The 16,051-nt window shown below is 40.4% G+C and overlaps 1 protein-coding gene across 2 annotated transcripts in view; it reads right to left on the bottom strand.

Annotated features, from left to right (window-relative positions):
- FAM118B (family with sequence similarity 118 member B) overlaps positions 1-16,051 on the bottom strand; it is a 48,602-nt gene that overhangs the window by 9,569 nt on the left and 22,982 nt on the right. For both annotated transcript variants that reach the window (XM_061406397.1, XM_061406398.1), the window contains exons 2-4: positions 14,578-14,670; positions 10,526-10,778; positions 975-1,202 (exon numbers count right to left, since the gene is read on the bottom strand). In XM_061406397.1, the coding sequence (XP_061262381.1) occupies positions 975-1,202; positions 10,526-10,778; positions 14,578-14,663 (567 nt within the window). In that variant the 5' untranslated portion in view covers positions 14,664-14,670. The remainder of the gene's footprint in view (positions 1-974; positions 1,203-10,525; positions 10,779-14,577; positions 14,671-16,051) is intronic.

Here is a 16,051-nt window from a genome sequence, read left to right as displayed (position 1 = left end):
ATTTCTCTAAATTGGATTTCCTTTTACAACCTGACTTCAAGGCCAGCAAAACCACAAGACTGGTATCACAGCCCCTGCTCTGGCCAGGGCAGTGCTATGACAATGAGTGCCCGTGGGGGAAATCATTGGTTTGTCCCAACTATACTTAGATGGGCTCTAAGTGGAACACAAAGGCAGGTTCCCAGGAAAACAAAGTATACAAGTAAAATTACAAAAACTGCAGGGCAGGACAAATGAGACCCAGTGAAGATCTATAATCCTTTTTTTTTCTCTCTCCCCTTTGATCATTAAATCTGACATCTTTTTATGGCAATGGAAACATTCTCCCTTTCATGGCTTCGGTGCATTTCATCACTCAATTTAATGGTGTCACCTATAGACTCTCCTATTGGTGCTAGATTTCCAACTGCAAGCCCTGGCGACCGCCGTAATACAAGCCTTCTCTCGTTGGATGACAGCGGTGGACATCTCTAATTTCATTACTATGAGAGATGACTTAGGCATAGTATGGGCTACATTTAATGTCTGCTGAGGTGTCCTTTAAATATTAACCTCATCCAGCTGTCACTTGGCCGGAAACTTGATTGTCAGACATCAGAAAGTAGTTTTTGTACATTTCTAACAGATGCTATGAAGAATCTGTCCTAACAGAGAAACTAAATCAATACCACACCCACCTGATATTATCAAATGTTAACAATTTAGATCTTACAGTTCAACTGGCTTCCTATCATCCTGCTTTAAAATTGGGTGAAACTGTCCAAATTCACAGAACTGAACACTTTTAAGATCTGTGCTTTTTACTGTACACTGATTTAATCTGAAAAAGCAACAATCCAACTAGGGATAAGAGTCTCCCTCTCTACCTTTCCATGAATAGAGTGCTATACAACATCCCAACTAGAAAAGTTATTTCTGATGAGGATTCAATCTGCTGGCCAGAAGAAGGGACAAGCTAACCCTTTCCTGTTTACCTTCTTCTCATCAGTAAGGTCAAGGGATTCCAGCTGTTTGCCCTGATCTGCCGCATACAGTTCCAGGAGATTGTCAAAGTTTGTAGTTAATACCAGGGCTCCGTTTTCCATCAGGTGGAGAACTGACTGAAGTAGCTGCTTTCCAGAATCTTCCATCTTTGACTCCAAGTCATCAAATACTTCGTATAAACAGTCCTTGAAAAATGTGGATCGGACATTACTAGTACGCTGGGGAGGGATATAAAAGGGAGAAGTTAGTTCTCGGCATTTTGGTAGGTCATTTGTTTTGCACTCACAGGTAAAATACTTGTCTCCCTTACAGGGTGGACAAGGTAGGTGCCAAGTCCCAACACAACACTCAGTCCGTATCAAGTGACCCAGGCTATTACATCATATGCAAAGCAGCATACACTCTGTAAATAGGCATATTTATGAATGAAGACGGTGGGCACGGCTAGGAGAGGTGACTATTAACAGGAAAAGCTGAGGTAGAAAACAGAGCACCAACCACCCTTTAAACAGGCCCCAGGTCAGAAGACAACACTTTCTGTTAAACTTCCTTTTCCGGGGAATAACCACCAGACAGCTCTCAAGGTGCTCTAACATGTCTTTTTCTAATCCCAGGTGCTTTTTACAGATGCTGATGGATAAAGAACAAGTGGTTTAGCTTCTCCGTGCCTGTTTTTCCCTAGTATAATCCAGCAACTTGTTTACAAGTCTTCCAGGAAGAATACTTATTATATGATAAAAGGTTTCCAAAAACCTGCATTTTGCAACTGGTAAAAATACCAAACACTAATCAGTTCTGAATAGACTCCCTATTCCTTAACATATGGTTCATTTAAATAACTGCTTTCCCAGCTTTGTTTTGAATACATGTAAAATCTCTGAGGACTAGTGAGGAAACAGAATATCAATCTCAAGTGAGAAGTTGGCTTTCTAGTTTAATAAAGACCAAGCAATCCCTGGGACCAAAGGAATCTGAAACAGGGAAGCAGCTATGTAATGTGCTATAATAAATATCTGATCCGTATCTTATTCCTGCCACACCATCCCTTAGACAATATCTAAGCAGAGAATCATTTCTTAAAGGTCCCATTAATCCCCGTTCAAACTCCAAGTAACTGCAGCTAGCTGCTAGATAGAAGACAGCAATAATCTTTCTATTAATCCTCAAAGCAGCCCCCTTACCTTCCTGGTTTCACCTGTATACCACCCTAATAGCACTGTGCTCCAATAAAGATCTGGTTCCACGGAACCAGGTAAACAGATTCATAAAACATACTTCAATTTGCCAAATGTACCTCCTGTTTTTCAAAGTGTTTTATAAAAATTACCCATTTTTTCATTATATCTGCCAAATAAAGGGTAAATTACTTTCGCAGGAGAAACGTGAGAGCACAGAAGTGCAGCCTGCCTCTGCAGGTGCTGATGCAGCCAGGAGTCATCCGGTCCTGCTGGTCGCTGTTCTGTGCTGCAGCTACCCTGGCCCTGTTGTCAGCTGCTCAGCCTCCTTTCCAGGGCTAACTGGATGGCAGAGCCCACAATTTATGTGGCTAAGGACGTGCGTCACATCTGTCAACTTTTGCTCATTCTCTTTACGTGTCACGTTTTTTAACTTTTGCTCATTCACTTATATCATGGCATAAATTATTACATCACATATTAGCAGCCCATGAACAACCAACTGGGGACTCTAATACTTAATCAGAATTAATGACCTGATCAGAAATAAACTCTAGTTACTGAATTTTACTACGTATAAGGGAAAGTGAAAGCATTAGTCGCTCAGTCATGTCTGACTCTTCGACCCCACGGTCTGTAGCCTGATAGGCTCCTCTGTCCATGGAATTCTCCAGGCAAGAATACTGGAGCGGGTAGCCATTCCCTTCTCCAGGGGGTCGAACGTGGATCTCTTGCATTGCAGGCAGATTCTTTACCATCTGAACCACCAGGAAGGCCCCAAGGCAACTACTAATGAATGTCATGCACTTTTCTCAATTTGTAATCAAAAATACAATGCCCCTTTAATGTCTACCAAAATTACAATCCATTTGTCCTACAATCTTGCAATCTCATTTCTGGGAATATATCCCACAGATGTAATTACAAACAAATAAAATGACTTATGCAACATTGTCACTGCTCTGTTATCTGTGACAGTAATAGACTGGAAACAAGCCAAGTATCCACATACAGGCAACTGGTATGGAAAGACCAGGATATACTGTTAGGTAGAACAAGTGCAGATCAGCATGTCTAGAGTGCTACCTGCTGACATGCGGGTGGAAGCAGTGAGGGAAGAATAAATAGAATCCTATTCGCTTGTTTTCACAGAAAGAAACACTGGAACGATGCTCAAGACAGTGGTGACCCATAGAAGGCAAATCTGGGGAAAGGAGGTGGACAAAGCTGTGGATGCGAGTGAGATGCCATAATGGCTGTTACATCTTTTTTGTCATTTTGATTTCTGCAAAGTGTGAAAACAGTACCCATTCAGAAAACCAAATTATGTTTAAAATTAAACAATACAGTGACTTTAAGAACTGCCTTGCTGTCTCTTATACCTTTATTTTGTACTCTGATGCATACACACACACACACACAGTTAAACAAGGTAATCTAGCACCAATTTAATCATTATACACACAAACAGAAACACCTGGGTATACAATCAGGTAAGCATGGGCTTATACTTCCTTGCTTCTCAGAAAAGAAATGCAAAAGGTTAAAGCCTGGAAAGAAAATTCATGAGTCACGTATTTTAGCTGACTATCTTTGGGTCCTACTTCTTTTGGTTATTATATTTTGCATCTCAACACAGAGAGGAAGGAAATCAGCTACTGGAGCAGCATCAATTCCCTCAGACTTGGAGTGAATTGCTTCTCTCTTCAAACAGGTGACCCTAGAACTCAATTTCCCAACAGTGGCCTCTCTAAGTAAAGACAAAGGAATGAAAACAAATAAGGAGGTTCCATGGTCAAAAGGAGATGCTGAGCTCCCACACACATTTATGGACATTTTCTCACTCATTTGAAACAGTGGACCGCGTCCAAGGTTGCTTCATTTCCTCCCACCCTGCAACTCTCGTCCTTCCGATCCCAGACATAGTAAAAAAACAACACAAAGAGGTTATTAACATTTACCGTGCCTTATACTACGTACCAGACACTTCACATACAGAAAATGCTCTCACTTATTTTTCAAGTGGGATAAGTAACATCATTCCAGTTTTACAGGAGCAAAAATAGATTCTGAGACGTTAAACGATGTGCCCAGGGTCCCGGTGCCTTTAAATGACAGTCTTTCTGCTCCTGAAATCCAAGGTCTTTGCAATGTCATTTCCCTACTGTAAGAAACTGGCTCAGTGGATGGGCCTTTTTGCCGTGTCATATTACTATTGTTTGTTAAGATTCTTAAAAAAACAAACAAAACTCCAAAATCCAAAAAAGGACATTTTCAAAGACACACAAAAGTTAAAAAAAAAAAAAAAGAGAGAGAGAATGTATAATACACCTCCCCCGTAACCATCATCCGATTTCAACAATCATCACCGATGGCCAATCCTGCTCAACCTAAACTCCCCTCACCACAGCCCTAGCCCCCTTCACTGAAATTTTTCTGAGCATCATATCATCCAGATACTTCAACAGTTTCCTAAAAGATAAAGACTCCTGCTGACACATAAAAACGTCTGCAATACCACTATCACAACTTAAAAAATGCAATACCAATTCCTTAGTAGCAAGTACTCAGTGTTCATATTTCCCCAAATGCGTGTGTGTGTGTTTCTTACATATCTCCTATTGGATTGGTTTTCAAGATGCAGCCCATGGATACTGTGGATCCCTAAGATTCCTTAAGAGGTCTGCAAAGTCAAAATTATTTTCATAACAATATGAAAGCAATACTTGCCTTTTAAAATTATGTTGATATTTGCACTGATGGTACAAAAGCAATGGGCTTCCCTTGCGGCTCAACTGGTAAAGAATCCACCTGGAATGCAGGAGATTTGGGTTTGATCCCTGGGCTGGGAAGATCCCCTGGATAAGGGAAATAGCCACTCCAGTATTCTGGCCTGCAGAATTCCATGGACTGTATAGTCCATGGGGTCGCAAAGAGTCAGACACGACTGAGTGACTTTCACTTTCACAAAAGCAATGAAAGGAAGAACTGCTGGTGTCTTGGTGTGACTCGGGACTCAGCGAACCCAGCTTGCCAGTCATCACAGTGTTCTTCACCACCAAAGACTACAGTAGAGAAAAATGCCAGTTTCACTTGAGAACGCCCTTAATAAAGCAGTGAACATTATCAGTTGTATTAAACGCGGACCCTTGAGTACACGTCCTCCTAATACTCCGTGTAAAGAACAGGAAGTACACAAGAAGCACTTCTGCAGACTGGAGTCTGATGTGGGTCTTGAGGCAAAACATCAGTGACTATTTTGAGTTTTAAGCTGAACTAGGTGAACTAGATTTTGTCATCAAATCTCATTTTTACTTAAAAGAATGACTGGCAGACAAATCATGATTATTCAGATTTGAGTATTCTGACCATTTTTGCAAAAATAAATGAAGTGAGCCTGTCATTTCGAGGAGAAACAACCCAATGATTGCTGCCATTGCTGCCAAAGATAAAAGCTGAGCTTTCCAGCAAGAATCAGGTTTCTAGAAAATGTTTACCTGCCACCATGAGCATGACAGCTTCCAAATACCTTTGTGATACGACTGGCAGTGATTTTAAAGGATGCATTTTTTTTTTGTATGTTATAATGAAATGGGTCAAATTCTAGAATAAGAAGATTCTTCTAAATGCAAGATGGATCATGGAGCTTAACACATCAGAGTAAGGGAAGTTCAGATTCTATATCGCCACTGACATGGCTACAATCTGACTTTCAGATTCCTTATGGCTATTAATCTCCAGGAAGCCATCACTTAACAAAATTTTGGTGTAGTATCAACAATGAATATCTACAGTTATCCAAAAAGAGTATTAAAATACTTTCCTCTTTTCCAAGTGTGTACCTGAGACCTCACTTTTTTCGCACAGTTACACCAAAACCCCACAAACACACGGAACTGACTCCATTAAGCAGATGTGAGGGTCTGTTTTCTATTAGGCCAAACACTGAAGAGATTTGCAAAATGTGAAACAATACCACTCTTCTCACTGATTTATTATTCTTTTTCACTAATTTATTTTTGTTTTGAAAAATATAGTTGTGTTTCATAAACATGTTATTTATGTTAGCATATAATAGGTTTATTATTATTTTTAAGAGAATTTACTATTTTTTCAATTTCTCAGTTTTAATTTCTAATAGTGAATAGAGACATATATATTATAATTTATATATAATATAAAAGAGATATAACCCAGAGAAACAAAAGCTGTTTGAGATTCTCAGTAACTTTTAGGAGTATAACAGGGTCTTGAGACCCAAAAGTTTGATAATTGCTGTTTTGTTGGAACTGACAATTACACTTTGAGGTGAGTAATAAATCTCCATCCAGAGATAATCAGTGAGTCCAATTTCTTACTTGGTTAGTATATACTGACACTGACTTTAAGTTCTCTCATTACTTTCAACGGTAACCAACCCAACTAACAAGGTCATGCTTTCTACTCTCCGGAGACCATTCCAACAGACAAGTGGCATGGCAGACAAGTCCATGCCTCCGAGTCTTCCTGGACTAATACGTAATACAGCATTCTTTGTCCTCATGAGCTCTTTCTTTTCCCCCTAGAAAGACAGCACTTTTACTGTCACCTATTTAATTTTTATTGGGAGCACAGTTGCTTTACTACGTTGTGTTAGTTTCCACTGTATAGTAAAGCCAAGCAGTTGTATGTACACACATATCCCCTCTTTTGGGGGGATTTCCTTCCCATTTAGGGATTTCCAGGTGGCTCAGACAGTCAAGAATCTGCCTGCGATGCAAGAGACCCAGGTTCCATCTCTGGGTTGGGACAATCCTCTGGAGAAGGAAATGGCAATCCACTCCAGTACTCTTGCCTGGAGAATCCCATGGACAGAGGAGCTTGGCAGGCCACAGTCTGTGGGGTCGCAAAGAGTGGGGCACGACTGAGCGACTAACCGTTCACTTCACTTAGGTCACCACAGAGCACTGAGAAGGGTTCTCTCAGCTACACAGTAGGTTCTCACTGACAACATTTTTACTGACTGGCTGACATACTTCTTTAATACTTTTCCCTTATATTTTGGGGCGATACAATTTTTCATTACTGTTTTATACAAGTTTGTATTTTTTTGAGCATTAAAAAATTATGTATGCTTTCTTCTCTCTCAAGTATACTTGTCAGGTATTAACACAGTCACTCTCACTTTCATTGACTAGTGTTCAAATCATAATTTTCTCATCCTTTTACCTTTAACGTCTCTATGGAGATATAGTTCACATAACATACAATTTACTTATTTGAAGTGCACAGCTGAGTGGTTATCTGCAGATCCACAAATATGTGCAACTGTCACCACAGTCTTTTTTTATTTTTTTTGGCCATATATCATGGGGCTTGTGGGATTTTCAGTTCCCCAATCAGGGACTGAACCCAGCTGCAGCAGTGAAAGCCCAAAATCCTAATCACCAGGCCACCAGGAAACTCCCTACCACAGTCAATTTTAGAAAACCTTCACCGTCTCAAGAAGAAAGCCTGTACCCTGGAACTCTCGCCTCCTGCCCACCAACTCCTGCTACTGCTAAACCACCAGTCCTAAACCACTACTAAGCTGCTTTCTGCTCCTACAGATTTCCCTAGTCTGGACACTTGATATGATTGGAATCTTCTAATATGTGGTCTTCTGTGACTGCCTTCCACTCAGCATAATATTTTAAAGGTTCATTCACATGGCACCATGTATCGGTAATTTGATTCCTTTTTACTAGCAAGTAAGATTCCACTGCGTGAGTGTCACCTTTTGTTCATTCGACAGCTGATGGACAGCTGCACTGTCTTCACCTTTTGTCCATAATGACCAATGCTATAAACATTTGTTTATAAGTTTTTGTATGGGCAGATGCTTTCATCTCTCTTGGGTGTGTAGATATGTGTGTGTATGCAAATGCAACCACTGGCTCACACGACAACTCTGTATTTATTTGAGAAATGGCCAGTTTCCCACCTTGTCTGTACAGTTTCACAATCCCAGCAATGAGGGTTCCAATTTCTCCACAGCCTTGCCAACACTTACTATCCGACTCTGATTCCAGCTATCCCAGGCATGAAGAGGTATCTGACACGGTATTTTTTTGGCTGCACTGGGTCTCCACTGAGGCGCACGGGGGCTTCTCTAGTTGGGGTGCAAGGGCTTAGCCGCCCCAAGGCACGTGGGATTTTAGTACCCTGACCAGGGATTGAACCCACGTCTCCTACATTGGAAGGTGGATTCTTAACCACCGGACCATATCACGGAAGCCCCTGACATGGTTTTTGATTTGTGTTTTTCCAATGACTAATGATGTCAAGCATCTTTTCATGTACTTATTGGCTATTTGTATATCTTCCTTGAAGAAATGTCTATTCAAATCCTCTGCCATTTAAAAACTGATTTTAAATACCAGAGAGGGTGTGGAGAAAAGGGAGCCTTCCTACACTATTGGTAGAAATTTAAATTGGTACAGCCACTATGGAAAACAGTATGGAGGTTCCTTAAATAGAGTTACCATGTGATCCAGCAATCCTACTCCTGGGTATGTATCTGGAGAAAACTCTAATTCAAAAAATTAGACACACCTCTACATTCACAGTGGCACAATTTACAAGAGCCAAGACATGGAAGTCAACCTAAATGTCCACTGACAGATGAATGGGTAAAGAAGATACAGTACATACATACAATGGAATACTATCCAGCCATAACAAAGAATGAAATAATGTCATTTGCAGCAACATCCATGTAGAAATTATCATACTAAGTAAGTCAGACTTACTTAGACAAACATCATACGATAAAGACAAATATCATATAGGAGAAAGACAAATATCATATGATAACACAGATGCAATCTAAAAAATTATACAAATGAATTTATTTATAAAACATAAACAGACTCACAGACATAGAAAACAAACTTACTGTTATGGGAGTTTGGCATTACCAGGTCCAAGTTACTACACATAAGACAGATAAACAAGGCCCTACTGCACAGTAGAGGGAACTATATTCAATATTCTTAAAATAAACTATAACGGAAAAAAATATGAAAAAGAATATATGTACAACTGAATCATTTTGTTATACACCAGAAACTGTATAGAACACTGTAAATAAACTGTATTTAAAACAATTTTTTTAAAAAACTGGATTATTTGCATTGTTAAGTTCTCTATATATTCTGATACCACACTGTCACCAGACACATGAATTGTTTACATCGTCTCCCATTCTGGGGGCTGTCTTCTCACTTTCCGGATAATGTTTGGTAAGCCTAATAGCTTTCATAACTTTGACAAAGTGCAGTTTAACCTAATTTTTCTTTTGTTTCTTAGGCTTTTAGTGTCACAATTAAAAAACTACTGCCAGATCCAAGGTCATGAAGCTTTAAAATTATGCTTTCTTCTAAAAGTTTTGTATCTTTTAGCTCTTAACATTTAGGTCTTTAATCCACTGAGTTAATTTTTGTATACGGTATGAGGTAGAGGTATCAGGAACTCTTAAAAGTCTATTAATTTTTATACTGTTCTAGGTTAGTAACATTTTATCCCAATTAAGGACAATGAAATGAATAGAGGAAGTAACAGGCCCTAAGTTTATGAATGAGTCAGGAACTAGGAAGGAATTACTTTTAAACGCCTTTCAGGCTAACACCTGATGACACCTCTTTTCTACAGGCCCTCGGGCGTAGGGGCAAAAAGCAATGGCAATGACTGACTTTTAACGGAGTTAAGAGTTATATTTTTTTCAAAGGTGCACTTAATCTACTAAGCTTTAAAACATGCTTTGGCTACTCTATTATATCCAAATATATCTTAACTGAATCCTAATTCTTAAACATTTTTAAAACAAAGCAAGACAAGAAGGCCCTTATATCATTCAGGAACTGATTTCCAGCTCAATTTGACAAAACATGACTCTCTCTCTCTCTCTCTATGAATGAATGAATGAATGAATGAATGACTGCCTTTAAAAGAAACATTAAAAACTGGCATGGCTTCATCCACAAAATAAGAACTAACTTGAATCTTTCTGAGGTTCTCTAAAAGACATGGATGCCAGGGAACACAGCTTTTATAGTAGTGAGCATACTACTACTATAGAAAAAGTAAATTTAAAACAGCAATAATGGGACAGTGGCCTCACTTTGTATATATAAAGGCTTCAACAACAACATTATCATCATTGCCACTCCCATCCCCACACTGATATGGGGTTAAGGTAACTACCCTAATCAGGTCCATGGACAGACATTTTGGAGAAGAGCTAAATGTTACACAAATCTACAAACCAGAAACGAACATCCTGATTGCATTTAGCACGCGTGTCCCGTTTTAGGGAAGATCAAATACCAAGCATACAGAGTACTCACGGGAGACAGTTTCTGGATGAGGTCATGGGCAACATGGACGAGGTTCTTGTCTTCATGGAGACACTTCTGAAATTTTTTGCTCTCCTCATCTTCTAGAAGATCAAAATCTATGGCCGCATCCAGTAAGGCCTGAATCAGCCCCTTCCAGGATTTCAGGGCTGGGACCTGGGGCGCAACCGCAGCACTGATGCCTGTTCCAATCACCAGCACGAGCTCCCGAGGCTTCTTAGTTTTCAGGCTTGGGAGCAGCTTCCTGAAAGGGTCAAACAAATAAGATGCCTGGGAACACCCTGCAGACACGAGGCGCAGAGCAAAGCTATATTAAGCCACAGTTTCAGCTCCACTCTTGCAGCCGCAAAGGTGACAAGCATGGGTCTAACGCCTTTACAAAGCAGACTGAGCAAAAAGACCAGAGTACATGCCAGCGTTTGCTGAAAACCAGAGTAAAAATCCTACTGTGGGAATCCTAAAGAGCCTGATGAGACCAATCTTCTCTTTCGTAATCCTCACAACCTAAGAAAACCCACTAACATTAGGAAAAGGTCTGATTATCACAGCTCAGCAGAGTTCTGATAACTAAACTATATTTTAAATCAACATACATTTCAAAAAGACATGTTTGATTTGGACTCGAGAGAGAAAAGAACCCTCTCCAACATGAAATTCCTACCATTGAGAAATGTAAAACAGGAGACAAAAGAAAAGCCAATACAAACCTAAGCCCCAAATTTGAGAACGTTAAGATGAAAATGGGCATGACTAAAGTGAAGCATGAGACAGTCAAATATGGGAACAAATTTGCCTTTGGTTTTGTTCTAGACATCCTCAGGCAAAAAATGAAACAGTAGCAAACAGAATTCTGAAAACACAAGAGCCTTACAGACCTAAATAAAGAAATAACTATTCAACAGACGTGACGCAAGGTGGAAAACATTCCTTTCTTCCCGTGATAAGCACTGCGTTCAATCCCGACTTCTGTGTGAGACCGCAAGGGTGCGAGTTTTTGTGTTTTGTTTCTCCACGCCCCTTCATCCTGAAACTGTATTATTAATAAAACCTGTTTGAAATATGTTTATGCACTTTAGTTTTTGCTGATGGCATGTGTTTTCTTAAGAAATTGCCCTTCTCAGCCTTTTGTCCAAATAATGAAATGAACAGAAAAAGGATCTGTATGCTGGCATTAACGCAAGAAAGGAGCAGGGCTTTTAGCCTTGAGAAACCTGGTTTTGAAACCTGGTTTTCTACCTCTAGAACTGCCTTCCCTACTCCCAACTTGATGAAAAACTTATCCAGCACCACACACAGTGGAGTCCTTGACTGCAAAAGCTTTGTCTGTTGGGGAAGACGGATAATGCAGGCTAGAAGCAAACAATGAAAAGTGCGCTTCGGTTCAAGGGGATCAAGGAAGTGAAGCAGACACAAACATATACTTAAGAAAATTTCTAGAAGGATTTACAAGAACTGTACAGAGTAGTTAACTCTGGGGATTGGGGAGAACAGGACTTTTGCTTTGAACTTGAATGTGCTGTACTATTTGAATTCTTTACCTCAGACATTACAGATTTGAGGTATGATTTTTCCATATTTAAGATTTCCGGTTACAAAGGGAAAATGTAACAGTTGTTTCATTTTCAGCTCTTCCTAAAACACTAAATAACAGTAATTTTTAAAGAAGGCATACGTTCATAAACAGTCAAATAGGAGAAGATAACGGAAATAGGAAAAGCAGACAAACTAGGTCAACAGAGCTTAGGAGCTGCCAAGAGCCGAGCCCCTGGGTAGAAGTTTGGGCATTAGAAGCTTGGGGATGTTCGGGTAGAACATAAGAAGGCAGAGGGTCAATTCACTGCAAGGCTGTGTCAGATGCGGTCAGAACACTAGGAAGGGACGCCTATCTTCTAGGGAGGTTTGACCAGAGGCTTCTGTATCTGAGAACATACAGCCCAGCTTGACGAGGTGCCTGTGTAAATTCTGTACAAGAAATATGAGACTTTCCCTTGCCCTCCCCTCCTAAAAGAAGACTCCCAGGCGTGGGCAGTCAACCTCAGACCTGTACCCCAACCCCACTGGGTCAGGAGACAGGAGGAGTCCCCTTTGGGGAAAAATGACCCACATGAGAGAAAAGACCCACAGAGGCCTGCCAGTGACCAAGCCCCTCACCACAGAGTCTCCAATTGGCTTTTTTTATTTTTCCCAATTGGCTTTTTAGTGTTTTCTCTTAAACAGGAGCAGAAAAATAAGGGTCGCCTTACCTTGAACAAACTCCCAGCATGTGAGTTACATCCAAACAAGCCAGCAGATAGAGAGGAACTTGGGGAAAACAAGGGAAAACACAGGAAAGAGAAGAAAAACTGAAAAGGAAACGGACATTCTCACAAAGGTTTTTTTAAAAAATGGCATCTGTGAAACAGAACAGGATGTTATAAAAAAGAAAAAAAAAAGTGGGCAAACAAAAAGGTTTCTTAGAAATTAAAACTATAACAGAAATAAAAATTCATAAGGTGGGAGATACAACTGAGAACAAATCTTTGAGAAAGCAGACTGATGAAAACAAAAGTGACAGAAAACTATAAGAAAATTAGAGCCTTATCCAGAAGGTCCAGTGTCTAAATACCCAGAGTTCTATCAAGACAGAAAACAGAAAAGAACTGCAAAGGAAATTATCAAATAAGTAACACAGGAAAACGTTTCCAATGTGAAATCACCAGCAGTCTGCTTAATAGAGCTACCTGATATCCAGACTCACATGAAGATACAGTGCTGTTAAATTTCAGACTACTGAGGAAAAAAACAACCATCCTTATGAGCGTCTAATGAGAAAAGAAAAAGAGGTCATATGTTACAAAGGACTGGGAATTAGATCAGAGTGGCTATTTTGGCAGGAACACTTAGATGTTAGCAGAGGACGGACAACGATCTCACAACTCTAAGGAAAATGATTTTGTATCTCAAGTTTTCTACTCAGCCAGATCGTCAAATCAATGTGAAGAGTACAGTTAGACATTGTCAAATGTCTCCCCAAACTTTTTCCCTCTGAAGTCTTACTAAAGAAGCTGATGAGACATTTTTCAGCAAAATGAAGGTGTACGCTGAAGAGGACGATCCAGGAAACAGAGGATCCAACGCAGGAGAGACGTGAAAGGAATGCTCAGGGTGACGGGAAAGGAAACGGCAGAGAGCTGCAAGGCGGCAGGCCAGGAACCAACTGCCAGAGGGAAGAGTCCACAGAACCATGCTAAGCTAGCACGTTCCTGGCGTGGGCCAGTGGATTAGGAGGTCTACTCTCTGTCACAGTCTGAGTTTCAATTAACAGGCTCAAAGAAAACAAAGCAAGCCAAAAAAACGGACACTCTTAACAAACAGGAGGAGAAAAACGGACAAGGAAAGTAATCATCACATATTACGCTCAGCTATGAACACTATTTATACAGTAATACGATGTAAATATCAAACCGAAAATTGTGATATAAAACATACGAGGAGGTTGTGGGGAGAGTCTGTAGTGTATGTGTGTGTTGTGGGGAGAAGCTTTGAGGGGTGTGTGTGTGTGTGTGTGTGTTGTGGGCAGAGGCTTTGGGGTGTGTGTGTGTGGGTGTGGGTGTGGGTGTGGGTGTGTGTGTGTTGGGAGCTATGAGGGGAGGATTCATGATAGCAAACCTAATCCTTACTTTCCATAATTTGAAATAGGTAAAACAAAAAACTAAAAAAAAAAAACCCCAGCAGTAAACACAAGAGTACTAAAAATCTGGAAGCAAACATCAGAAGAAACAGACGAAGCTGAAAGTGATTAGCTCCAAGGAGGGCTGAGGCACTACAGCCCTTGAAGAACTGACTTAAAATCATGTACGTTTCTGACCTTGATAAAAATAAAAATTAAATGCAAAATAAAAACAGTCTGACTTTTCCATGAAGGCCAGTGTTTTCTTTTTTTCTTTTTGAAGGCCAGTATTAATTAGTGAAGCCAACTGGGATGTAGGGCAAGTTTATTCTTTTTCATCAGCTACCACCAATGGTGGTTTGCTCTGCTCCTCAGACTTCTTTCGCTTGTTTACCTGGGCTTCTTGGTGGGGGGTGCGCCATCACTGAAGAATCCCAAAATCTTGTCTATATCCGAGGCCTGGCTCCCTGTGGAAGCCATCCAGTTTCTAAAACAGATTAAACACCATGGACCACAATTAGATGTGTAAAGTACATTATTCAAAAGAGCACACGCATTAAATAGTTTTAATAAGCTATACATCCTGAAAGCGATTTAGAGGTATAACTGGCTTAACAGAAACTCATTAATCAATGAGTGTCCCAAACTTCTGGGATTAAATTCATCCAAAAGAAAGTGACCTTGAAATTAGGGTTTTGAAGCTCTGTACTGTTAGCTGACATACATAGCTAAATACATGTTCTGAAGGCTCCCCCTCCCTCCCCGACCCTGCTTCAAAAGCAAACAGAGCAGAACCAAACCGTCACCAACTCATGCCAGTTGGCCCCCACTTTGTGAAGCCCAAGAAATACCTGCTATTCTACCTTGAGACAGGTCTGGGGAAGACTTACGGGAAAACCCATGGGTGACTGTGCTACACATCCCCATATTATTAATATCCTTTACTATCACCTAAAGAAATCACTGGATCCAGAACAGAATAATCAATACTAATTTGCTGACTGCTGGACATTCCTTGTCTCTAAACAACTGGTTCCTCACGCCGGGGAAGCATGACTCTCAAGCTAAGCATATGCTTACTCTCTTTCTTTAACAATGGTTCTATAAACATCTGTAATCTGGACAAAGTACACTCACATAAAAAATTGAGAAAGACGACTTGAGAAAGATGAAAGTAAAATATAGAGGGAAGTAATTTAATGTTTATTAAATCAAGTCCAATGATTAATTCAGCTACTAAATCAGAGTTTTAACAAACTCTGTAATAATGCTTACCACGTGCCAAACACGATTTACAAACATGAACTCATGTTATCCCCATTATCTTATGAAGTACTACTATCGCCCCATTTTAGTGATGGGAAAATTGAGGCACAGGAAGCTCAACATGTGCTTGTTCAGTCACTAAGTTGTGTCTGACTCTCGGTACCATAATTCAAACTAAGGCGGTCTGCCTCCCAAGTCCGTGCTCTTAGCTGCGCTATTATAACCTAAAAACATTGTCCAAGTATTATCTTCTCATCTCCCCCCACCCCATTTTTAATATGCAGTTCAAAACCATCAAAGAAGGGAGCTCCCACATTCTAGAAATCTAAAAACTAAATCCCACGTTCAGATTTAGTTGAAGTAATGGTGATGCCGAAGGCTATGGCAGCCCACTCCAGTACTCTTGCCTGGAAAATCCCATGGATGGAGGAGCCTGGTAGGCTACAGTCCATGGGGTCGCTAAGAGTCAGCCACGACTGAGTGACTTCACTTTCACTCTTCATTTTCATGCACTGAAAAAGGAAATGGCAACCGACTCCAGTGTTCTTGCCTGGAGAATCCCAGGGATGGGGGAGCCTGGTGGGCTGCCGTCTATGGGGTCG

Source organism: Bos javanicus, chromosome 29 (assembly GCF_032452875.1).
Source record: "Bos javanicus breed banteng chromosome 29, ARS-OSU_banteng_1.0, whole genome shotgun sequence".
NCBI lineage: Eukaryota > Metazoa > Chordata > Mammalia > Artiodactyla > Bovidae > Bos > Bos javanicus.
Note: the sequence above shows the minus strand (reverse complement) of the source record. Positions and strands in the feature narration are given on the sequence as shown.